The sequence below is a fragment of the Anas acuta genome, chromosome 1 (genome assembly GCF_963932015.1).
Source record: "Anas acuta chromosome 1, bAnaAcu1.1, whole genome shotgun sequence".
NCBI lineage: Eukaryota > Metazoa > Chordata > Aves > Anseriformes > Anatidae > Anas > Anas acuta.
The window spans coordinates 96,691,622-96,718,780 of NC_088979.1; the positions used below are offsets into that span (position 1 = coordinate 96,691,622).

The window sequence follows — 27,159 nt, forward strand, 5'->3', positions numbered from 1 at the left end:
CACTCATCTGGACTATACACACAGTCATTTGTGCTTTTTCTTGAACCAACAGACCTATACAGCATCCTATTAACCAGCTATTTACCTCTTTTCTCTCTTTCCAAATCAGAGACTCAAAGTTCCCCGGAGAAGAAAACCCACTCAAACAGAACAGGACACAAACATCAAATAAACTTACAGGAAATTTATTCCAACTTCGTAATGTTTGCTACTGTGTGTACTATTCAGGAATTTATAGACCATATAAATTATTTTGCTACTACTTTCAGAAATGTTTTAGTAGTACTACAGAAGTTAATAATACACCAATAAACATTGTCACCGCAAAAGATTTGTACAAAAAAAAAGAAAAGCCTTTGTAGAAAGGATAGTGGTTTTTATTGTAGTCTTAGAAAATATTGAATTATGAAAGATACAAAATCAACTGTTGTAATTATCTGTTTATTTTACAATCTGTATGCCACCATACTCTTATGGCTTTTAGATATTCTGTCCAAAGTATTTTAAAACATGCTTTAACAAAGTATTGTACAATTTCAAAATTGACTATTTCTTTACTGGAAAAACTCCAAAACATTTACCTGAGAATTCGGTATCATAAAATTGTCATTCATTCTTAACTTTTGCAAGTTGATGATATAGCCTATAGAAGTCAACATGCAACTTGTATGTCTACTGTATTAAATAAATATTTTAAAAATTATTTAGATGCAGCTGGTTAGGCAAAAACCTACCCTCAAACTTCAACAAGTTCATAATAGATTTAAATACATGACACAAATTTTATGCGAACCCAACGTGAAACGACAGCCGTAACTTCTGCACTGGAAGCCCTGCGACATTTGCTAGATGGAATTCAGACATGGCTGATCAGACCATGGCAGTGGAGCACAACTCTTCTTGGTGGATATTCCAGCCTCTGGACCTGGTTGTCACAGACTTTGTTTCATTCACAGCCAGGTGAGTCGGGGTATGGGCCACTGGATATATTTTAAGTTCCCAGCCAGCCACTCTCTATATACGTGCTCCATCAGTTTATAACAAAACATATTTAACCCAAGAAATTCTATTTTAGAGTACATGTATTATAGGACAATGCTTTAATGTCATTATCCATGTCGTTTCAAATATCAACAGCTTTAAAGAGTGATAGACAGTAGAAGGTTTGGGACTTTAATTTTTACTCTTCTGTTGGCTTGCTTACTAATTAAAATGGACACTTAAAATAATATACTGCCCATGATGGCAGTACACAAGGGAGGCAGGATTAAATTAATCAGGAATATACAGATGCTGGAGAACAGACACAGAGAGCTTCATGAGTAATACATATACAGGATCAACATATATAAATCCTAGTAATTTAAAAGAATTTCAATTTGATTATCTGAAAATATTTCCGAAGCAGTAGAACTCTCATGATGTCTGCAATATAGTATTTATTTCTGAACTTCAGTTACTGCAAGCACGGATTTATACAAGCTATATTCCATTAACATAATTTTTCCCCTTAAAATATGATATATGATGAAAATCCAAGGATATCACTAGAGATTTGAATTAACTCTCAATCACATAAGTGAGGTAGTGTAGTCACTTGTATTAGGTGCTGGTTACAAGAAGTATTGTTGAAATCTGTCAATTTTGTTTTAAATAAGTGGCCTAATAGTCTTTATTTATTAATGCTATGTTACCTGCTAAGAGGAAGAGAATTAAAAAAAGATCCTTGCCAAACAGTTTCTTTAGCAAGTTTTGTCTCACTGCAAGAAAAAAAAACACAAAGTAGTATTTACAATAGTCCTTTGCTCTAGTCGCTGCCTACTGTACATGCACACGAAGACACAAATAGCTAATATACACTCTGAGGTAGGAAATGAAGAATTCCACTGGCTTGTACAAGATTCTTCATGTTTTGTAAACCAGCAAAACCAAAGTTTTCTGTGGTGAGGTTCAATACTTAGTTCTGGTGTGAGAATAACATCTAAATAACAAAGCAATCATCAGTATACAATATGCATCTACTTCCAAGTAAAAGTCTATTTTAAAAAGGGGGGGGATTACTTGCCATTTCTCTTATTTTAGTGGCTGAATTTCTCCTTCATAAAGTAAATAAAATAAATCTCTCCAGCTCTTCTCCTTATTATACTTTTTATACATCTATGCTTATAACACAAGCCATTGAAAATGCACTACAGGTTTAGCCATAAAGTTATCCTGAAGATTAAAATTCTGAAATAGATCTTTACTGGTCCCAGTGATCAGAGGGTAATTAGACTTAAGAGATTATAGACTTAGAGATTACTTAAAATGCAATTAGGCACTGAAGTTCTGAAGAATTTGGTGCCTCAATACCATAATTAAAAAGAAAACAAAGCCACTTGTCCTTAAACTTCCACAATACTTCAATTCCATCTCATCACAAACAGCAGCAAGCTCAAAAGGTGCTAGGATAGTAAGTTACTGTACATCAATGAATTTTAACAAGCACCAGGAATTCAGATGCCAGAGGATCCAATGCACACTGTATAAGCAAGGAACTCTACCAGTTTCAAGCTTCTGCCTTTCCAATACGTTATTTCTCTCACAAAAAATAAACAGAGGAAGAGCAGTATGCTGCAGCACCTCTGCTGTTCCCATCTTAACTACACATGGGAAAGCTAAGACAAAGGCAAATATTCAATAAAAGGTGGCTCTGGTACAGGGATGTGAACAGCAGGAAGCAGTTAGCTGTTCCAGAGAGTATTTGGCAGAATCTCCTCATAATGTCATGTTATCCTAACCCATCTACAAAATAAACATTTATAAAGCTATACACACTTCTTAAAGTTTGTCTGCCAGAAGAAAAAAAGACATCTTAAACAGGTAAGTACTCCATGTACAGAAGTCACTGTGCATAAACATATGTTAGGAATCTTGAGATGTAGAGTGGCATTAGGTACTGTGGCATAAACCAGAGTGAAGGCTACTTGATACCTGAATGAAAGCTTCCTCACAAACGAACATCTGTGCACAAAGTTTATACTTTCAAACAACTTACTGGAACATTCCTTGCCATCACCACGCAGAAAAAGCTCCAAGGCTGACACATACAAATTACACTCTAGAACTACACAGAGCAAACCCAAAGCTTGCCAAGTAATATAATGACCATGTATATAATTGCCAATGTAGTTTTAAAAGAAAGCTTCCTCTTTACTTTCACTTTGTAAATTACTTTAGGATAATGCTCAATCTTGCTTTAAATCACAACGTTGAGAGGCTGGCAATAGGAAGAGAATAGATTTACTCATCTGTAGTGCATTTGTCAGTCATTTGCTGACAGAAGTCTGTGATAGCACCACTCTGTCCACTCTGTTCCACGAGTGAAGTTTTCTCCAGTGTTCTTACAGAAGCTGGATGCAGTTCTTGTACTTGATCATATGGTGCATCACACACACCTTTCACACACTGATAACAGGAACTCTGCTCATTTGTAGACGTAACACCTGAAAGGCCATCTGCTAGTTCTAGACCCGTTGGTATTGCGAGCTCGCTATCAGATGGCGCTGTTCGTTCTCTCTCCGGGAATAAAAATGAAAGCGGACAATCTGAGGAAGAATATTTCGCAAGTATTTGTATTTGCTCATGACTCAAGGCTGCTTCCTTACACACCTGCTGGCAAAGTCCAGTCAAATTCTGCTTTGTCTCACCCAGAGTTGACAGAATGTGATTTCTCTCCTTCAGCAAGTTTTCTTTCTCATTTTGCTGCAAAGAAGAAATAGCTTTTTAGCATACATTTTAACACAAAAAAAATAAAACAAATCTGTAAAAAACATTGCCAAATTCCTGCTGTTTCAGCAGACTGTAAGATCAACAATGACACAACCAAATGCCTACTAAAAGAACAATCCTACCCATCTTGAAGCGTTAACTCAGCTATTTGAAGTGTCTTTTCCAAACAAAGTTCTTCAAAACTAATGCTGACAGCTAAAAGAATAACGCTTACTAATTAAATGAAACCTAGTTCCACTTACTGTAAATATTCCCAAAACATTAATTCTACAGGATAACACATCTACACTGTTACCAGCCCTGTTAGGTCAACCAAACATTAAGCAGAACAGTTTCCATGGATATTTTACATTGAAAATTTAAGCGTAAAAAACCAGACATCACATTTTCAGTATTGATACTACTCTGTTAGATGAAAATAAATTCAATACTCAGGAAGTACTAAAGCCCACCACAGAACAAACAATGGACTTCAGAATTGTTTCTGAAGTAGAATAGGAAGATTTTACTTCAACACCATAATCTTTCCTGAGACTTCTGGTACAACTGGTTGAAGATGCATGGACATGGAAAACTATGGGGCTAGCCTAATGGTGTAAACAAGCAATGTCTGGAGGAAAAGAAAATGAGGAAACAAAGGACAGGAAATAAGACCCAAATGAAGTAGCTGAAAGAAGAAACATTTTTAGTTCTATAGTTAAAGAGGCAGAGTTTTGAAGACACGCATTTCAGTTTCTGCACGAAGTCTTAAATAGCTTTTGAGAAATAAATCACTATGGGTTACATCAATTCATTCTTAGAAATATTACTTTTCTTTCTTCTCACATTCCTTCTTGCAGGAGAAACTCATACTGCAACCTCTACAATTTTTTTTTTTTGAAAGAATTCACTAGTGTTAAGCAGCACTTTGCAAGGGAAGCAGTTTTTGCCAGCCTCTTTTGCTGAAAGTGATTAGAAAGAGTGCAGCTTTGCCAGATCTCCGTATCTGAAATGTACATTTTGGGTATGCAGAGTCACTCGGCTGTGCAGCATGGACTGATGAAATAATCTGAACTATTGCTTAACACAAACTTCAACACTCAGAAATATTTTTTCCCAGTGTAAGATGTGGGTGGAGAACTTAAGTTGTTAAGAAGTTAATGCATTTCAATTTTAGCTGCATTATATTAATACTGCAAAGTAATGTTAACTAGGAAGTCAGAATAATCAAATTAAGAACTCTCACTGCTGGTGAAGAGCCTATTTAGGTCATGCATTTCTCCTTGCTATAGTATATATAACAAGATCTCAGTTGCATTTCAGATCACAGCTATGGCCTGTCACACAGTGACACATCCTCCTCCTGAGCCATGGGATCTCCAAGGAAGTAGTGTTTCTTGAGGCCAGCTGTCCTTTACTCTGCCCCCCCCCTCAAAAGTACCCACAGTCTAAAACTGGTGTCAGAAAGTACAAGGTAGGTGGATATGCATACAGGTGTTCTGAAAGAGCTGTTTCTATGAAGCCAATCTTTCCCTGAGAGGCCCACATGTATTCGCACATACAGAACAGGAGTGAACAACAGGAACACAAAGGCTCACCCCAAAGGTCAATCAGCAAAGATTACATGGACTATACGAGGAGGGTCTGTCGTGGTTTCACACCAATGGCCAACTGACGTCGTCAAAGGAAGAGGTATGGGGAGGAGAAAATATGACCGCAAACAAACGCTTGCAGGTTGAGATAAGCATCGTTTAAAGGAAAAAAGAAAAAAAAGGGAGGAGAGTTTTGATACTGCGCCAAGCCTGCTCAGCAATAGACAAAACACTGCTGCGATATCAGGGCTGTTCTAGCTGCAGTTGCTGGACACAACACTCCATGGGCTGCTGTGGGGAATTTAACTCCACCCCTCCCAGACCAAGGGTCAAAGATGGTCTTCTGTACAGAGCTGGTCAAGAGAAATGACTAAATCCAATTCTCTCAGAGAGCAGTTCGATTCAACACAGTAGTACTTTTGTTTGCATGTAAGTGGAGCTTAACATAAGACTTTCAGATTCACAGAATCACTTGGATGGGAAGGTACCTCAGGAGGTCAGTAGTCCAGCCTCCCACTGAGCACAAAGTCACCTCTGAGTAAGATCAGTCTGCTCAGGGGTTTGTCCAGTGGTGTCATGAAAACCTCCTATGACAGAGCCCACACAACCTCTATGGGTAACCTCCTCCATTGCCTGCCCATCCCCAATGGTAAATGGGTTTCCATATATCCAGTTGAAACCTCCTATTTCTCTTTATGACAGCGTCTCCAGCTCCTGTGCTGTGAATAACACTACCTGCTAGGAGGCAGGAGTACTCCCATTCTCAACAGCTACATCATCTTGATGACTTTCCCCCAGATGTGGGCAGGTGGCTACTAGCTCTCCCCACAACCATCTCTCCCCAAGCAGAAGCAGCCCCATTTCATCTGCCTCTCCTCACACAAGTACTTCAGCCTTGACAGTCCTGGGGACCCCACTCCTAATTTTATTCATTTGTCAAGGTCCTTCTAGCACAGGGAGGGCGGTGGCAAAACTGGGCACTGTATTCTGGATTCAGTCTTATGAGTGCTAAGTATAGGAGCGCAATCACTGCCCTCAAACCACTGGCTGCACTCCTGTTAATACAACCCAGGATGCTGACAGCCTTTTTTCAGCCTGGACAAGCTGTTGACTCATGCTCAGCTGTTGACTCATGCTCATGCTCAGAACACTCCCCCAGGGCCCTTTCAGCAGAGCTACTTCCCAGCCAGTCTCCAGCCTCTACTAATGCAAGGGGTTAATGTCTGCCCCAGATAAAGGGGTTTCTCAAGAATGCACCACAAATATTATGTTTTTCTCAGATTAAAACAAAAACCCGATAAGCAACAACTCAGATATCCATACAAGACAACATGCTGCATATACTGGAAACCAGTATGGGTAGTTTTGCCAAATAATATTTCCTAACAGCACACAGTATTATCTACCTGTCCAAAGTTTTCCAACTATAGCTATACCTCATTATCCTCTCTCAGAGCCACATCACAGAGAATACTGTGGGAAGAGCAACCAGCTTCTGAGACCCAAGACTAGCCCAGAAAAGCAGAAGGGAGGCAGGAGTCGCCATGCACAAAGCAAGCTGGGTGTGTACCACACAACACTCTTTAGATGTCTCTTCTTCCAGCCACCCAAAACTTATGCCTAGACAAGTCTCTAAGTTTCTGTATTTGTGCACAACTTCCACAAGTTTGACAGAGCACCACATCAGCTGCCCAAAGACACTCTCAACAGCTCCAAAACATCATCTTCTCAAGAAGTTCTGAAGAAACTTACCCACTCGGGGAAAAAAAAAAGTGACAGGAAACATTTGTGCCTAGAGCACAATTCAGAACTCAGGCTTCACCTCACAATTCTCAATGCTCATTGTCTAGCGCTCTCACAGCAATCTCTGTCAAACAGCAGACGTTCATTCTGTTCTAATGTAGGTCCACAGAAAAAAAGGATATTACACTGTAATTATCGTTTAGTCAACTACAGGTCTAATCTTGCAGATGAATCATGTCTTTAAATTTTTCTCCCCAAACTGTTGCACAATGTTGACAAAGTTACAAAACAAACAGAAATCGCATAAGACGACAGAAACAAAGTTCTGAAATGTCAGAAACAGCTCCTTGCTTAGCCTGAGTAATATAATTTGTTTTTATTAGCACAACCACCTGATTTCCCTCCCTGCTTGAATATCTTCATTCAGCACACTAAATGGACTTGCTCTGTCAACTCATCAGGGTTGTATGGCACTCTCAGCCTTCCCTCAAAGTCTCGCATTTGCTGCAGAAAAAAAAATGTGAAAGACAAAGCATTTCTAGAAAATAAGTTTCTAGCCTGTGGTCCTTTGCTCTAGTTTTATTTTCTTTTTCACTTCAAGGTCAGAAGGAAAAAAACATGCTTACGTGACTACATATGCTCCTGATGCAGATACTACATTCACCTACATGGAGCACAAAATCTTAATCACCAGACACAAATTAAAAGTACAGTGAACCTAACTTTTTAGTTCATCTGGTGTAATCAACAACAAGACCGAGATGAGAGGGTCAGAAACAAACACTAGAGAAAAGCCATTCGCAACAACTTTCCTGCCAGAAGAACTTCAGATCACACACAACTGTCTGAAGCTACACATTTATCACTTTAAAGGAGTAGCAAATATGTAAACAGATGCCTGTAGAGAAATTTGGATGCATTAATTCCTCAGCTACAATCTTGATAAAACTGATAAAACTGCAAGCAGCTTCCTGCATTCTGCTCTGTCTTCTGCCTTTCTGCACGTGTCTCACTTTCAAGATTCAAGACTCAAGAAATGGTTTCCCAGCCTGTGCTGGTATGTTACAAGGACAATTACTAACAATAGTGTAACAGTAAACTTGACCATGAGCCATATAACGAGTTGAAGAAAAAAAAGCACAAAGCAAGAAAGTACAGAGAGGTAGAAAACTGAGCAGGATGAGATGACAGTGTGGGAATCATTCTGTGTAATTAAGCTCAATACTGATGGCAGTTCTGAAACAGCCTTCACAAAGGATTATGCTGTGATAAAATTTTACCACAGAAAAACAGACGAAAAGCATACATTTTAGAGTAGGCAAAAGAAAAATCTAACACTTATCAAGAAGTCATCTGTTTTAAGACTGAAAGTTCTCTGAGCTTTATTTTATCTTAAGTGGATAAAATAATAAGCCACCTCAAGCTACTGGCACATATCCAAAGATGACATTTAAAGAAAGACTCAGATCAATATTAGTAATGAATATTTATACATACCAGTTTTTCGATTTCAGATTCAAGATTCTGTATGCAGTCAAGTTTCCTCTTACGACATCGCTGTGCTGCGATTCTATTTTTACTTCGCCTTCGGATATCATGAATACAGTCCAACTGTTCAGGAGTTAATTTATGCATTTTCAGAAATGACTGGAAGTCATTTCTGGAAAGTGAGATAATCCTTTGTGCATTAAATGGCAGTTTTACCTAGAATGTAAGATACAGTTGTAAGTCAAAGGTGAAACTGGTTTCCACATACTCCAACAGGTCAATTCAAGTCTTATAATTATAAGCATTATCACAACACTTATCTTCCCTCCTTAATCTCAGAAGCAAGAACAAAGTAATATAGCCATCAGATGAGGTGGATAAAATCCAGGGGTTTCAAAGGGATGAGCTCAAGAATGGGAGAAATAACTGAGCACATTTACACTAGATCTTCAAAAGAATGTTGAGAGTAAAACCAAAAATTGATCCCTGTGTACAGCAAATCACTTAGGTGATACATTGTAAAACTAAGTTATGGTTAGGTGGTGCATAAATATAAAAGACTGCATAAATCATTATGCAGTCTGAAGTTTCTTCTAACCTGCTACTAAGAGTGTATTCTGTATCTATTTTTATACTTTACTGTAGGCAAAGTTAGTATGAAACAGGCAGTTAAAGTAGAGAAGTTACTGGCAGTTAGTATTTGTTTTATAATTCTTAATGCTGGAGAAGAATCAGGCTGTTGCTACTAAGTCAGCCTATGTAGGTAGTATGTACACCTGAGCTATGGAAGCAGGTATCAGAAACATGCAGATCATACAGCCCTGATAAATACCAAGAGCCATCTTTACAAAAGAAGTGTCAGGTTTTATTAAGCACCCAACTATTTTAACCCCTCTATTTGAGTACATTAAAGTGTTACCTTGCAGTGGTTAAAAATCTGGAATTTGTTTAAAAAGCAAATAAACTACCACCCTTCTTGTGTTTGGCTATCACTGATTTATAAACAGACAAACGGGCAAAGTATTACCTTAAGCTATGATGCCATTTTCTTCTTTGTAATATAAAGATGAGGAATGTTTTTAAGCCAAATCTGGCCCTTTATGGCCTGTCAACCTTCTACAGAAATGGCAGCTTTCACTTATTTTAAGTCTCAGTAAGGCCCTACCATACACAGAGTTGCATTGCAATTCTACAATTCTAGGAACTGTGACAGAAGTCATTCTATTTACACAGTAAATCTTTTTGAGATTTGACTACTTACAGCATCTGTCTACAATGCTACCAAAGCAGTGACATGTAGGAAAGCAGCATCATATAGTTTCTGCATTTCAAGGGAACAAGTATAGCCAAAGTTCTGGAGAAGGTGATGCTATTAAAAGTAGTCTTAAATACACAGCTACTGTAGGCAGCTTGGAAATTCAATTTTCGTTTTGCCTTCTCACCTCAAAACAAAAACAGGAGTGTTTTAAGCTTCTAGAAAACAGACCATGAAATTTAGTTATGTTTAAATGAAGTAGGAAAAAAACAGAATCCATATGCTGTGGTTTAAAATACTCCTAACACCTTTTGATCAAGTTGTTCCACAGAAATATCTGAAGAGATCGAATACCTAAGCATCTGGCACTTCAGTACCCAACAAAACTCTTTAAGTCTCCCTGAATCAACAGTGATTTCCCACATAGATCTTCAAATGGTAATTTTAAGTTTAATTTCCCAAGTTTTTAGAACAAGCAACCACAACAAAATAACAGGACTTGGGTTTCTGAGTAGGGACTTAAAAGACTTGGAAGCAAAGAATACAGAAGGATGTTCTTACCTCACATTCTTGTTCTCTTGCTGAACAGGATTCACTGTCTCCCTCGGTGTCAGTTTCCGAATCCTCTCCTAAACTTATCACATAATTATAGGGACACTGTTCTTGCTGTTGTCCCTGAACATAGTCTCCACTGCTTATTTCAGAGCTGTTGGAGCATCCTTCGGTACTAAGGTTACTTATGAAGGGGCAGTTGACAGAATTCAATGTTGTAAAAGTTCGTTGAGAGCAAGGTTCAGGGCTTTCACTGATCCTGATACCCAGCCATGGACACTCTGATTTCTTCCCCGAATATACAGGCTCTGAGCATTCTTTCAGAACTGCAGACTGTAAATGGATTTGGCAGGGCTCTGTACTGTAAATATCACTCCAGAAACCTTTTGCTAGATGTTCTGCTATCTCTCTCTCCACACTGCTTCGATCACCAGCTGACGTAATGTTAATGGCTTCTCTAGTGCACAAATCAACCTTCAAAGGTGCATCATCTTGACCTTCAGTTTTGTCATTTCCAACTCCAGTACTTGTTACAGTTTTTTCAGCTAAGACCGTGTTGTTTTGTACACCACTGAAATTCAAGTTACCATATTGCTCACATGTATGCAAAAAAGACACAGAATTAAGTCCATGAGGTGCAGCAGTGTTTTGAGGGAAAGCAGCAACATCAATTTTCTCCACAGGACATGACACACTCTGAGTCACAGAATCCCTCTTCAACTCTTCCTTTTCCTCAGCATCTTCCTCCCCTTCTTCCATTTTTACCTGAGTCTCTTCACATTTTGAGACCAGCTGCATAGGTACACACTCCTGAGCTTTTCGTGTGCCATCATTATCAGATATTTCCTTCTCAAGAAAAGTTGCAATCGATGGCACCTGAGTGTCTTTAATACTGGAATTGGACTCTGTAGTATGAACCTTGTCGTTTCCAAAAGCTTTCTGGAATTTCCTATACTTTGGACATTGGGAAGATGAGCTGGAGATGTTACCCTTTTCTAAATGTGAAGGATCACACATTTGATTGGTGTTATCTTGGAGAGCAGGTGATGTTTTAGGATTTTCTTCATCTTTACAGAGCTTTGTGTGAGATGTTTGAATATATTCTTTTTCTATAAGTTCTTCTGCTTCATCATCTATTTCTAGGTCTCCATCATCCACATTGCCAATTTTAGGGTTTGCTTTCTTACAATGTTGTGTACAACATTTCTTCCTAGGACATTCCTGCTGATCCGATTTACAGTCCAAAAACTTGAATTTGAGAAACTGGAAGCAGGACTCTTCAATGTTGTGTACGCCCAAGAATTCAGCACACTTGCAAACTTCAGACACATTGTCTTTATTTAAAATAAGTTTAGCTGTGTATGCAAACTGAAGCAAGGGACTAAATCCTTTAAGTGTTACCTATTTAAAAAAAAAAAAAAAAAGAATATTTAGTAAGGCCAACTTCCTTCGGGATGAAACCACGACCAACTCTCACTCGCTTCCTCTCGACCAGGACATATAGTATGAAAGAGAACAAGGCTCTGTATTTCCAATTCCAGTACACTGGGAAGTTCAGTTGCCAAGTTTCCAGTTGTAGCACCAGTGTTGTAAATGGGTTTAAACACGCAGAACTCACATTTACCAGTGAGTAAACTATGTCATCAGGATAGAGAACAAGAGAAAAGCAACAGTTGTTCCACAGAGGAAATCTGGCCACACTCATTGTAAAACAAACCTTCTGATACAATTTTATCCTGTATATTTTATGGCAATTTTCTTCTCCGCTGTGATAAATCTTTTAAATAGCGAAAAATATTGCTGTACGCTGAAAACCAGTAACTGAACTCCAATTTTACAAAAATATCTTTCAAACTGAAGTTATGCATGAATTACCCTACAATAAGATCAAGATGCTGCTGGCATTAATCATTTATTTGAAGACCAATTACTGCTATTGGCTCAGTTTAATGCATCACTGATATCAAAGTTTTTGAAATAATGGAATTTGACCACATATTTGTTACTGTATCCACTCTACTCATTTCTTCTTCCCGTGGATGTAAAGAATGGTACCTAAAACCCTACACCAAAAGCAGTTATTCTCAGTTTAAAGCCTCTTTGGAGTACATAGGTTTACTGGAACAGTTCCATCATTATCACCTCAGTTTCTACTGCAGAACAGGTACCTAAAAGAGAACTCAAAGATGAGCAAAACTGTATCATCACAAGTTCTACACAAGAACAATTTACTAAGGAATCATGAAGCAAAGTGTAAACAGACCATCATATTACAAGTTACATGATACCTCAACTAGTTTCTCTGCAAAGGGAAGATGAAGCAATATGTTCATTATTACTACTCAAACTCAAGCCCACGCTCTGGTACCCTTCTTAATTTTAAAAGAACAGGGCTTTATGCTGAATAAAGTGCCATATTAATGCATGAACTATACTGAATTCTTCTGCCAGCAAGATAGTTTACTGTACAATACAATTTGATTTAGGAATCAGTTGAGTTCCTTTTTAAAAAAAAACAAATACCACATGAAAGGCAGCTGAAGGGATCTGCACAGAGACAGTTCAGCAAAAGAACATTCTGAAATAAAATCTTGTGACCTTGTTGTAAAGAATTCTTAAAATAGTATTTCAAGTATTCTCTGGAGACAAGAATACTGATTACACCATCACATTAATTCATCCCTAACAGTATGGGCAGGGAAAAAACAGTTCATCTATATGTTTTCAAGAATTATTCAAACCTAGTACAGCCAACAAATCATTGTAGTAGGTTTACAAACAAACTGCACTTATGCACATAACCAAACAAAACAAGTACAATATTTCAGAACTGTTTTTCCTACGTAAGGCAGATATTTCATTTTTTAGCAATAAATATAAGAGAAAAAACACTATACCCCTTATACTTTCTCTTAGACATATCTAGATGTCTATCCTTGAACAAAATAGACTAGAATGACTCTTGGACTGACTGATCCTAAAAAGCAGGTCTTGCAGAAGCCATTAAACTTCATTTGCATTTTTGGCTCAAATTCGAATTCTTAGTAAAAACATTGGTAGGAAAACAACAGCAGAAAGAACAGATAGCAACACGTCAGTAGTTTGTTTTGACAATATAATGTATACGAACATATCTAAAGCCAAAAAATATTTTGGCATTTCAGATTGTGGACTAGTGTCTTTCATTTTAAATTTCAAATACCTTGGATGATTAAAAAGGTTAAGAATTTTTTAACCAAACCACGTGATTAGTACTTGTCTCTCTCATATATGCAGCTTCATAAACTGACTCATTTCAAAGTATTCAGCAGTTCCCAGAAGACAAGCTCAAAAACATTTTCAGATTCAGCAACTTATCAAGTAGATGATGAGATCTAAGTGAATCTTATCTCTTAATCACTGGTATTTTTGCTTCTTACATCAGTAATGCTAAACGATGCTCTTAAACTGTAGACTTAAGAGGACTCATCTCACTCATGGTATCAGGATTATTAAATTCTTTCATTTTGTTTACAAACTCTGGTTCCCTTTTAACTCAAGTTGAGTTCACAGGTCCATGGGAACACCAGCGCTTTACAACAGACTGTTCCCCCTCTCCAACTTTGATGTACATTTCTTATTCTTCTAATATCCTATTTTTCATCATTTCAAAAGTTTGTCATGTCACTAGTTCTCCTCTTTTACTCCAAATGATGACTGTGTCCCCATCACCCTAACTCCCTTATCAGCTCTTTTCATTACTTTCTTTTAACAGGGAAGATATTCAGGCTACCAACATAGTAAGCTATCAAGAATAAAAAGGGGGAAAAAGAACACACAGACATAGTAAAGAAGTTGAGTAAAAGTAATGTAGTGATATTATGATATGGTATAGGTTTGTAACAAAGTCATTGATCAGAGAATAGCAAAGATCGTGGAAACTCTTTAAAGAGACCATCTGACCCCTTTTGGTTTTCCTTTTTGTTATCAAATCAGGAAGATTCTGGATACAGAATCTTATAGTGAAAGGATTATTTTAATGAGATACAGGCTTACTGTGCATATATTGATGCATTACGTTTAGCACTTAATTCACTTTTACGTGAAGAGGTCACTAGTGTTGCGTCACGACAAATATTCATTGGCATGCACCTTGCTCCTGCTTTAATGATTTCAGTTAACTTGTCGACAACTGGCATGTTATTTCTATCCCCCTCACCAGGCTGATTATCAAAAGCCACCTCCCAGAAAACCATTGATCATGCACCAACTCTTAAGCTTACTGCTGCTTCTTGGCACAGAGCACTTGGAGGCTCTTGACTTTTCATTTACAAGCACAGTGGTTAATATAAAATCCAATCATTTGTTTGCCTCATGCCTCTTAAATAAATACCATCTGAAATCTTTAAGTGCCTTGAATGCTATTAAGTAAATGGCATCTGAAATCTTTAAGTGTCTTGAATGCTTTTAACTAAATACCAACTGAAAACTTTAAATGTCTTGAATGCTTCAGGTATCTAATAATCAATTTTCTTGCCTATGGATGACAGGTTCTGGCTCATTTCCACTGCATGCCTTTGAATTCAATCTGATTTAAGAGTGTGGATTTCAACTGGAAAGAGAAAGCAAGTAGTTGCAATACATTTTCTCAGTCTTAAAAGTATAAAAATACAGTAGAAAAAAAGATTGAGCTGCTAATTATGCATGCAAAAAAAAAAGATGGGGAATTGAACAGAAGGAAAACAACAATGGCAAGCTGCAAGCAAGGCATATAAGCATGGTTGTATTATTCAAACCTTCTTAAACAAAACCTCGATGATGCTAGTGTAAAGCTTGAAATAGTAATACCATTCATTTGTTGTTTACTACTCCAGAAGTATTCCCTTTTTGTATAGGATGACTACTTCTGCAGTGCCTCTTCAACAACTGAGGTCTATGTTAAACAGCTGTTTTTGACAAGCTCATATGCTTTGAATCTGGTGCACAATTTTAGAAGTAATATACACTTAATTGAACAGCTCTACTCTACATGTTCCCCAGCACAGTACTTACTTATTGTCAGACTGTGATATACCCTCTGTCTAGCCTTTACCTCAAATCAATGGCAGATTTATAACTCCAAAATTCCTTCCCCTTCAGCTCTCTTCCCTTAATTTCTAATCTCAGTTTAGCACCAGCCTACTGTAAAACAGATTTGAACAAAATGGATCAGAAGAACAGACAGGTAAAATACAGAAGCAAGTGACACTCACCTCCTCTGGTAAAGTGATGATAAGATCAGCATCCAACTGGCCCACAATTCTTGAAAGGAAGTAACTACTGCAAGCTGCTAGCACAGCTTTGTGAGCCCGAAAACGTTGGTCTTCCACTAAAATAGTAACATCACAAAGAATATCTTGCTTTCTCTGATCATCAAGACTGAGAAGTACATTGGTACTATGTACTGAGGACTCATATGCAAAAACCACACTATTCTTCTCACTTAGAGACATTCTGTATCACAAGTGTTGGTGTAAGTCTCAGTGGAAAGCATGCTTCTATTCTTCCAATCTGGAGAAAGAAAAAGAAGTAGTGTACATAAAAATCATATCCAGCAGTAACATACTGATGATACTAGAACATAAAAAGGACACTGTTAAACATGCATCACCTGTTCTAATTCTAAGACTAAGCTTAACACCTAATATTTCATTCATGATATCACAAATACATGATTATGAGCATTTAACATATCCAAACCTTGGTATGTACATCTTCAGTATTGGTTTAATAGTTGAACAGACCAAAAAACACATTCTCCCTTGACTTCAGTGATATAGACCGTTTTTTCCTCAGCAAGTCATTAATAATTACTTTACTGTAATGCCTAGAAATTATTTAAGCATTAATTTTTAGTTATGGAGCTAGTAACTCCAACACTACGGAAATGTAAAGAGAAATATAACCCAAATCTGTTAATCCAAAATCCACCAAGATGCTACTAAACTATTTGTTTATTGATTCATCCAGTACAGAGTAAACTACTTTTTAAAGAAGATAAAACAAATCTTCTAACAATTCTTCCTGTTTTTGCAGTAAAAAAAAAAAATGCTTTTACCTTCTCTCTAGCAAATACTTCACTTTTTAAGCACATTAGTTCTCTTATTTTTCACTTTCATTAATTCTCCAATGCAGCCTTCCTCCTGCCCTTCTGCTCATTGCTATTTGGATCATGCTTGTCAAGAGTTTTCTTTGACACTGATTCAGATCACCTGGCAATGGTGTGATGGAACAAAGTTCTGAAATAACAGTATTCATTGGATTATAACACTACATGACATAACATCGAGGTCTCAGAAATAAACTCTTAAGTGTCCTGAAGCTATTCCTGAACTCCTGGTGTTTGAGAAATAAAGAGCTAGGAAAAGTCAGCCCTCCTACAGAGTGCAAAGTTTAACACCGTTTCCAAGGCCAATCTTTACACTGCATTTCTAACTTCCTACTTTCTTTGGATTGAGCCTTCTTTCAAGAAGAGAAAAAAAGGCATAATAGAAAGCATCTTCACACCTAAAGCTTGATCGAGAAGCCAGGAAGTTGGATTTAGAACTAGCTAGTGATCTACAAGGAAAGTGTGTCAATAAGAATAGCAATACATTAACAAACTAAGCACTTCCATTACTCTGGACTGCTCTACACAAGGGTTACTGTAACTGCAGACAGCAACTGACACAAAACTACCCAACTATTGTATTGCTCAACCGAGTTTGTTATGTTATGCCAGCTCCCAACAACAATAAAATTGTAGCCAATATGAGTCCTCAGTTTTCAGATATGGGAAGCTTTCACAAGTCAGGGAGAGAAGAGGGCAAAAAAAAATGGCTACCCTGCTAAGCTATACTTCTAGTTACTCATAACTCCTGCTATTTTCACAGGATACAAGCATTTTTAGTGATCTTTTAAAACATCCAGACTCCAGTAAAGCAGAGTGTCAACATGATTCACACCTTCCACTCCCTAATGGAATACTGCACACTCAGCTTCACTAACAAAACTATGGGTCATGACTTGACCAAGAAAGTAAGCCCATTGTGGGGTGTTTGCTTAAAAATACAAAATTTTGTTTTGTGAAAATCTGAAGTTCATTGCACTTTCATAGCATGGAAGGTTAAGAGGAACAGTAGCATATATATGCGTGGAAGACAGCTGAACCCGTTCCACTTCATCTCTACAAGGCATACAATGTGCTTTCAAAACCCCGTGCAGCCTACTTGAAGCACTGATAATGAATTTCCAATGTTGTTGCTGACATAAAAAAAAAAAGTTTCTTCATGGGAACACCACCTTCTGTTTCTTCAAGGGTGAAAGCATTTTATTTGAGTATAACCTGATTTAATATTTTTCAGGTAATAGAATATTTTACTTTCTAATGTGAGGATTCCAAGAAGAATTAAGCCTCAAGCCCCCACTTTTTTTTTTAAACAGGAGACAAGTTTGAAATATCCCAAACACAAGATGTGGCATTTCATTAAGCATTTCAAAATTTAAGAGAACCTTTAAAAAGCAAAAAACAAATCCCAAAGCACTAAATGTCTTCTTTGTAAAAATCTAATAACCTTCATATATTGCAAAGAGAAATCAAAAGGAAAACAACCAGAAGACTGACAATGCTCATGAAAACAAAGTATCAAACAGGAAAGGAAAAATGTAAGCACTGTATGAAATCTGTCATACTTAAGAGAAGTACTAACAAAGGTCAAATCTGTGTCTTAATTCTGTTTTCCAGTTGTGTAATAAAGGCAAGGCCACACATCCATTATAGCACGTCATGACAGCCAACTAGATTTTCCACTCTATGTTCAGAATACTGTTGGCCATAAAAGTGTCATTATATACACATCCACAAACACAATGCTAGCAGAAACTCGGTATTCTTGTCTCCAATTGGAAAAAAAAATACTTTCTAAATTGTTTTGGGTTCTTCCTACTTTAACTATTCTTCTGGAGTACCCACAAATTACTTCCATTAATACTACTTACGGATGGCCAAAGGGGGTAAGTAAGAGGTTTGAAGCAGAAAAGGCAATTAGATGGCACTTTAAGGAGGTGTGTAATTTGCAAGCTCAAGCTGCAACTGCTCCCCTGGCACAGACCTTCACAGCCCTTCCCTGCCCCAGTACAGGCGTGGAGCTTGCATCTCTTCAACAAACACCTGTTGGATTCCCCTCTTCCCCCCCCCCCCCGAACCCAACAATTCAGATGCAAATAATTAAAAAAAAAAAGGAAACAGGACACTCAAAACAGTGATAAACTACTTCCTTGAAAGTTACCGGTCTCCTATTTTACCATGCTATCTTTATTTTCAAGTGAACACTTAAGGAAAGAAAACTAGAGGCAGGCACAGATAGCTTGTAGAAATACTGCAAGTCAGCCTATGGCTGTGTCCACAACCCCTGTTCACTTGGTCAGTATAACCTAACAAACATTTTGCTGTATGCAAAAGAAGCTAAGAAACAGAAACAGGTAAGAACACTGCTTAAGGTATTTGATAGAGCAGTCACCATCAAAAATAAGGGGAATCCAAAGAGATCTTAAAAAAAAATAAAGTACTCCTTATACTACAGGTTGAAAGGATTAAAGAAGAAACAATATGTCACTAAGTACGAATCCTCTGTCAGTGGAAGAAAAATTAGTACTGTCAGTACAAAGGCATTCCTTCAATTCCTCTCGTGAAATTCTGGGCACCTAGAAGCCTCAGAGGCTTGAGGGGAGAGGAAAGAAACTAGCACGAGTGCTAGTATAAGAGCTACCTGGAGAAACACTTGCAGCTGAATGAATCGAGCTCTACTTTGAAAACACAGTGAAGCATGTGACTGTAAAGCTGCCATTCTTTATCAGGCAGCCACTGTGATCAAGAACATTCTGCTTACGGGCAAAATTATTCTCTTAAATACTAGCTATAAAACCCTATTCTGCTTCATAGCGAAGTGATACTGATTTCTTTCATCCCTTCCACGATAGGGCTCAACAGAAAAATCATGAATAATAGGTACCTGTAAAATTACTGTCTTCAGGAGATTTAGACATCTCTGCTTTAATTGACTTAATATATATGCATTTATTTTCAAAGAACATACCAAATACAAACGGACATACAAAATACTTGTTATCTTAATGGGAATTAGCACTGTCAACAATGTTAAGTAAAGAAAGAAATTTCTTTGAATACAGTCTAGAGATTAGAGCAAGATGCCTGTTCAGATTTATCCGGAACAAGAGATCTCACCGGGACCCATTTTCCTCATGATTGAAGTTATTCATTAATTTATATTACTAACATGGAGGTAATTGCATAGTATAGAAAGTGTAAGGTACTTTAAGTAAAATTAAACCAGACTTCAGGTATGCTCATCTGATAGATTACAGTTGGTAAAAGTTACTTCTTAACTTCTTGTTGATGGCAGAATAAACCAGGTTAAGTAATCCTCTAGAGCAGGTACTGGTATGGAGGGAAGTGAAGAGTCACTTTAGAGTTGGATCTTCAGGAAAACCTTAAGTTGTCCCCATTTGACTCGAGTTGCATATGTTCCAAAGATGATCACCCTGGCCAAGTCAATGTCGAGCTATAAGGAACTGCAGTTACTAAGTTACAGAAGGAACATAATAGATAATATTATCTTGGAATAGATAGTGTAAGAGTGGAAACATACTACCCGGATAAAACCTTGTAACAGCGCACATGATACAATTCTCCTCCACATGTAGGAATCTGGCCCAAGGTAAATTACCTGTAATTTTCACGCTCAGCAGCACCACTACAAAAGGTAGAAGCCCACATGCAAATGAACATCCTGTGGTTGGCAGAAGAGCCTTATGCCAGAGGTGAAAGAAGCTCTGAAGCATCGAGTTGTCAATGAAGCTGAAGTATTTAATGCTAAGGGGTAACTTTCCCACTACACAAAGGGTAGCAAAACACAGTTTATGTACACTCAAAAGGAGCACCCACTTTTCTCACATAGTTCAACCCAAGCTTCACGATATTCCCCAACAATCAAGCCCTTTACAGCTGCACAAAGATAAACAGAAATCCTATTCTAAAGGGAAAGTGCTATTGCTAACCAAAAGCAACAGCACTAAGATGTGGATGTTAAGAAAGCATATGAAACCTTAAAACAATAAAATGTCACCCATCAGCTCATTGCGAGTTTTAACATCAGCAGCAATTACCTCAAGTCATCGCCTCAATGCTCATCCGGATGCCTGCTGGAAAACTACCAAACAAAAAAAAAAAACAACCATCCTTCCTACTGAGAACTTCTAGAACTTCCATGCTGTCCAAAATATTTTATTTATAACAAATGTCAAACATACAGGATCATAAAAATCAACTGAATTGACAAAATAAATGAAACATACTATTTAAGAACTTCTTTGGACTCTAAAGCTTTAAACAGAATAGCCTGCATTTTGCATCTATGTCAGAAAATCCCCCCAAAGTCATATAGCTTACCACAAAGCTTTTTATTGATTCAAAAACAATCAAATAACACCAGTTCTGTATGCTTATAGTTGTTTACTGTATACTTCCATCATTCTTTCTAACCAGAGAAGACAAAAACAACAGCTGGAAATGTCCCCGCCTGCCCACAACAGCTGCCAAAGAACTTCACTACTAAGTAACTTAAAACAACAGCATGACAGCTCTCACACTGGTGAATAAATTCAGCATCCTTCAGTTTGCTTTCAACCACCACAAACACTAAAAAGAAAAAAGGTGAGAGATTTCAGCATACAAAAGGGAATGCTTTAAAGCTAAAGCAAATGTTTTTGCATGTGAGACCAGCTGAAGCTGGAAAGATCCTCTGGCAGCATTAGAAGAAAACTCACAACCAGAAAAAATGAATGAGTCATAGAAGTCAGCTCCATAGGCTCTCAGACTCCTACAGGGAAAACAGCCAAAAAATACTAAAATGGCACTTAGAACTGAGGTAGATATTTGAGAATGGAAATCAATGCAAATAAAAGCAGAAATGACAGAAGGATACACCTATGATTTGTGTACGTGTTTACTAAAATACTTTTTGGACATTCTGTGTTGAGTATTTCAAGTGTCCTTAAAAATACTAAATCAGAGCATACAAATCCATGGAAACCAATAATGGTCTAACTTTTCCTACCCAGGAGGCTTCCACTTTCAGGACAGAGGTGGCTGATTTGCCAAACTGACAATCTAAACTCTGTGGGGCAAATCTAAAGACCCAGAAAAGAAACTCAAGTATGTAATTCTCAGCAAGATAATGGGAATCCACAGGCACCTGCATTTCAAATCTAGTGAGCATCCTAGCTTAATGATCACCTGTGAAAGGCTGTCAAATAAAACATAGGACCGTACTTTGCTACCATCAACTGTAATACACTCAATAGCAAGAGGGGTAATAAACCAGCTCAAACTGACATGTGGTTTGTAGGTCTTAGGCTCTACAAAGATAGTAACGGTACTAGCAAGAGCCAAGGAAAAAAAAAAAGCCATACAAGTTACAACCTATCAAGTTGATGCTTTCTTCTCAAGAGCAACAGCATCTTATTTTCCATCAGCCAATAACTCCATTTCAGAAATTCCTGAAAGGAGCTGATCTTCTATTCCTAGTCTCAGTTATGTTGCTCTACCAATCTGTCAACAACCACAGGGTTTTGTTTTGTTTTTCCGCCCCCCCCAGACCTTCCGCTACAATAATTTCCTGTAAGTTATCCAACCCAAGAGTTACTCAATTTACTGAAAAAGTAAACAAAAACCTGTTCCTTATTCTTTACTTAGTGAACAGCCATCCTCCTAAGGCTTGCTGCATATCAATCCCCTGTAGTAATCACAGTAATTTCCAGTATTACACAGGTAGAGTTCCTGAAATACAAGGAAGCAGAGTGCAGTTCATCCTCAGCAGCTCCAAAGCTCAGGCAGGTCACCTCTCCTGAATCCACCACCTAACTTGGACATCCAGATGCACTTTCTGTTGTGATCATCAAACCAAACTGGCAAGATTAATTTCTCATGCAGCAGCCAGTAAACATCTGCTCAGCAATGACAATGCTCATAACTTATCTGTACTCTTAGAACCCCTTAAATACCTGAGCAATTGGAAAAAGGTATTATAGACAAGAAAATAACTTGAAAAGCAAAACCCAAGTGCTATTCCTGCCTCCGATGCTGATGTATCAAGTAACTTTAAGCATGTCACTTATCTTCCTCTCAGTTCCCTTGGAGTAGACATTTATTTCATTCTACAAAAATAAAACTCTCATCCACAAATGTAAAGCACAAAGGGACAGCTATTGTTTACTACTGCTAAAACGAGATTGTTTGGGTAAGAGACTGCTTATTTGACATGCATGGCAAATGCTTTTTTCTAAGGCTTTGTAGCTGTCCTTGCCCCCAACTTCCTCGCCTTTTAAGGAAATGAAGTTATGTTACAGATGAGTGCCTACAGCGGTTAATAGCTGCTGATTCACGTTATGCTGACAAGGGATGAACAAGCATTTTAGTGTTCATGTTTACTGCTTCTCCATCATCACTCCGACAATACTTTAAGAAGAACAAAGTGATTAAAAAACCCTTTTGATTACAGCAATTGGCATTGTTCATAAAAACAATGCTTTCTCCTACAAAGAAAGTAGGTCTCCTCTTCAGATGATTAGCACATTCATAATTAAAACTATAAGCTATTCTTTATTAGTCTAAACACCTGGATGGTATTGTTCACAGCTTAATTACAAAATGAGCTTTTAAAAATGATTAGGCTGCATTTCTGCGTGATTCTTACCACAGCATTTGGACTCTTGTCAAGTCACAAGTGAGAATTAAAGACTCATGGAAAGTCAGGCCACTGACAAGTCTCACAGTCACGATTTGTTTTCCAGGTTTTAAGCCTAGAGATTCACTTTTTTAAAAAGCCATCTGTATGAGAATTCAGAGAGGAAAAAAGGAAAGAGAATTGAGAATCCTAGTAGACATTAGACTGCATAGGACTGGATTTTAAAGAAAAAAACAGACTAGGATATTGTATAAACACAGAACTTTCACCAGACTAAAGGTTTGAACACTTTCCCTGAGAAGGTGACATAAAGCAGTCCATATCAAAGCCAGAAAAAGTGTTTTGATTTGCAGTTTAATATTAACTTACACCACTACAATTTTTTTTTTTTTTAATGCCTGATACAAAAGAAAAAGAAAAATCACTTTGTGGGATTTGGTTTGTTCCAGTGCTAGAAACAAACATGACTGCAGGGATTTCAGAAACTCTTTTGCAGCAAAATCCCACCATTTACAACCCGTCTTCTCTGCTGGTATTCAACAGTTACTCTGGGAAGGTGGCTATGCCCGGACTGAAAATATTCATTTAGGATGAAAGGCAAAATGAATAACAAAGCTTGCTCAACAAGTACTTACTGTCAACTCTTGCCTTAAAGGACAAATACTTTTGCGTTTATATCTACATATTCTACTCCTTGCCACAGTTAAACCACATGAATTATGTATAAACAACAGTCAGAATCCATAAGTATGAATGTCAAAATATTTACAACAAATAGTAAATTAACCATCATTAGTTCTAATGTATGAAACAACCCAGAAAGAACTGAGAAGCAAATATATTGGCAATTCAAAGTAACTATTTCTTTTTTGAAAGTGATCTTGAAAGTAACATTGTTCGTGGTGTTAGCTTTTTAGCTCTTCTGATTTGCTTCCACAACCTTTCTTCACAGCACATGAAACAAACAGAGTTTTAATAAGATTTTAGGCATGAATCAGGAAGAATTTTTGACACACTTCTATGGAAACAGAAAAGCATATGGAAGTTTGATCAGAATTCGCAATATTTATATATTTCTGTTTAGAAGACAGAATGTACCAGACTTCAAACGGTAATGGGATAGCAAGTGCTATTTAATTTCTTATGAAAGTATTAGCTAATGGGCCAAGACTGGAATCTGAATGTTATCTTGACAGTTAAAATTAAGTCACTCACAAACACTATCTCAACACGATCCTGAAGACTACTTGGATGTTGTTTAAGATGCAGTCAATCTAAAGGCATTTTAGCAGACCCTATGCTAGGGTCTTCCACTCTTCAGCATACATCTAATGGTTAAACTGAATTTGTGTTTCACTAGTGCTTCTAAAGCCAATTTTCCATAACACACTTCCCTCTTCTTTGTAAAGTTTCAGTAGCTGACAGGTCAGTTGAGCTTTACTCTGACCTGCTACCTCACATTTACACAAAACACTAAAGAACACTGACTTCCCTTCACATTACCAAAGAACAAAACATCTCTCCACCACAAAAAGGTCCTTAACTGAAAAATACAGCATGCTGCTGGAGATGAAGTTACTTTTGCGACACAGCCTATGATTTGCTTCAGCACAGTGAGCACCCCCTCCCAACACCACCCCACTGTTAACTTCTGAAATGAAGACAGGGAAAGCTGCAGGAAGTCCTCACAAATTATCCCCAGTTTGGGCATACTTGGCTGAATTCACACAACTTCATGTTTGTTTCAGCGGTTATTTTTTGCTCACTTAAGGTTTTGTTCCTACCCACATTTGCATTAACCAACATGTTACCACTGTTTAACTATGGGCTGCATACAAACACAACTTATGCTATAAATACCCCCAAGTTTTTTTCGGCCCCTAAAACCTCCCTCTTGAAACTTGCAGTGGCAAAACACAAAGGGGCAATTAAAACACCAGCACTCAGAGACAAGTCCTTCAACTGGCCTACCAATCCCTCCCTTCACACCAGTCTGCCCAGAGCAGGGAGAAAGCTGGGTTGATGGCTGAATGGAAACATGAGAAATTTATCTGAACACCTTTTCTCACCTGATCAGGTGGGGGAAGAGGGGAAGAAATATCAGGGCCAAAACCACTGGGCAGTTATTTGGGACTCAAAATTACCACTCGAGTACAAAAATGTCTCTATTCTACCCCCAATAGTACCTTTTTTCTATGCCCAATGGTAGTGCTACCTGATCAAAATGATCAGGTGAAGAACACGGCTTCTAATACCAGACAATTCTAACATTAACATCAAATTGCTATTGCTTAAACACCCTGAAGGTACCAAGATCCTATTACACTAAGGTCTTGGATGTTTTTGAGTATAAGACAGTAACTCAGCAGATGTAAGTTAAAACATCTGTTTTGGTTACTTCATGTGCCAGTGAAGTAGAATTCCCAAGCATCTCACCTACTGTGCCTCCATTCACCTCACAAAACAGATCCAGCCTACAAAAGTGGATTTGGACAGAATCACATAATTTCTAGGTTGGAAGAGACCTCCAGGATCACCGAGTCCAACCTCTGACCTAACACTAACAAGTCCTCCACTAAACCATATCCCTAGGCTCAACATCTAAATGTCTTGTAGATTCCTTCTGTATTAAGATATAGTCTAGAAGTACACCTAAAGAAGTCCAAAACTAAGGGATTTAGCGGAATCATCTCAGAAGGATCCTTACGAAAGGCATGCAGCATGGATACTCTGCTTTCAGCAACTGTTTCTCTCTGCACATCTGCCACCTTCGGGCCCCACCACCTGGAAACGTGCACACCGCTTACTCACAGGTGTCAGGACACGCAGGAGGAATTATGCCACGCAAGTCACCTTTAAAGGGGAAACTCAACCCACAAAACACGACACCGTAGTTTAACTGCTTTACTCACTCCTGCTCGGTAAGGAGATTCCCCTGTGTTTGTTCCCTCCGTTTATAGGGCTGTAAAGGACCTGTGGAGCTGTGTAACCAACTTACGGCATTTCTTTCCAGGCAGCGAGCAGTCATTGCTCCAGCTAGGCACGTTTCCCCACACACCTTCCCGAAAGCGCCTCAAACCAACGCGTCTGTCAGAAGCCACGGCGCGACGGAGCCGCAGGCAGGGCGCTACCTCCACCACCACAGCACCGCTCCCAATTCCCTTCAATTTCAGCGACAGCGCGGAGGCTCCGGGCGGGCGCTGCGGCTCCTTGTTTACGGCCCGCGGCCGCCCCCCCCCCCCTTTCCCTCCCCTCCCCTCCGTCCCTCCCTCCCCTGCCGGGCACCCAGACCGCGCGGGGCGGGGGGGGGGGGGGGTTCCGAGGGGGGTTGCGGCTGCCCGTGCGCAGCGCGCCTCAGCCTCACCCCCCTCACCCCCCCCGCACTGAAGTGGTGCTGCCCTCGCGCCCCCCCCCCCACCTCCCAGCCCAACGGGCGCCCAACGGCCGCTCCGCGCACCTCACCTCAGCGCCTGCCGCCGCCGCCGCGGCGGGGGCAGCAGCAGCAACAGCAGCGCGGCCACCGCCTGCCTGCCCGCAGCCTTCCCTCCGTTACTCCTCCTGCTACCTCCGCCGCTCCGCCCCGGCTGCTCCTGCCCCGGCGGCCGCGGCCCGACTGCGGCGGCTTGGCGGCGGTCAGGTGACCCCCGGCAGCACGGGCCGCCCCCGCGCGCACACCCCGCCCGCCCATTGGGCGCCGCGCTCCCCGCCGACCGCCCGCGCACGGCGCATGCGCGCGGCCGCCGCCGCCGCCGCTGCCCGTTGCGGGCGCCCCGGGCTCTGAGGGGAGCTTCCCCCCCCCCCCCCCCCGTCAGGCGGCTGTGGCGCGGGTTGAAGCTTCCCTCTGCCAATGAATAGCCAAAGGCTGCTCGTTATCGCCCCAGTTATCAGCCTGAAGGCACTGCTGAGGGGAACCTGGCGGCACACAGAAAGAACTCGCCTCTGTTGTGCGTTAAATTGGGGGGGAAATCCTGTTGGCAGCTTGGGAGGGGGGTGAGCTCCATCTGCTTGGCCGTTCAAG

At 39.2% G+C, this 27,159-nt stretch overlaps 1 protein-coding gene across 5 annotated transcripts; it reads right to left on the bottom strand.

The window, feature by feature from the left end:
* Positions 1 to 164: 164 nt before the first annotated feature.
* BACH1 (BTB domain and CNC homolog 1) lies at positions 165 to 26,785 on the bottom strand. 5 transcript variants are annotated; one of them, XM_068689622.1, is made up of 6 exons: positions 26,604 to 26,785; positions 16,457 to 16,637; positions 15,612 to 15,909; positions 10,390 to 11,781; positions 8,583 to 8,789; positions 165 to 3,744 (listed from the first exon to the last, which is right to left on the bottom strand). In XM_068689622.1, the coding sequence occupies exons 3-6, from the start codon at positions 15,849 to 15,851 to the stop codon at positions 3,283 to 3,285; spliced, it is 2,301 nt and encodes a 766-aa protein (XP_068545723.1). In that variant the 5' UTR covers positions 15,852 to 15,909; positions 16,457 to 16,637; positions 26,604 to 26,785; the 3' UTR covers positions 165 to 3,282. The 5 variants fall into 5 exon arrangements, with proteins under 5 accessions (XP_068545723.1, XP_068545733.1, XP_068545714.1 ...); XM_068689632.1 differs by lacking the exon at positions 16,457 to 16,637 and adding an exon at positions 23,151 to 23,284; XM_068689613.1 differs by lacking the exon at positions 16,457 to 16,637 and having other exon boundaries at positions 26,599 to 26,785.
* Positions 26,786 to 27,159: the final 374 nt, after the last annotated feature.

What these genes read in the sequence shown, in the direction of transcription:
- BACH1 (XM_068689622.1), bottom strand. Translation starts at nt 15,851, where the DNA reads ATGTCTCTAAGTGAGAAGAATAGTGTGGTTTTTGCATATGAGTCCTCA. An exon ending in TCATCACTTTACCAGAGGAG is followed by an intron (nt 11,782 to 15,611) that starts GTGAGTGTCACT and finishes TTTTTTAAATAG; the next exon opens with GTAACACTTAAAGGATTTAG. An exon ending in AATCTGAAATCGAAAAACTG is followed by an intron (nt 3,745 to 8,582) that starts GTATGTATAAAT and finishes TCTTCTTTGCAG; the next exon opens with CAAAATGAGAAAGAAAACTT.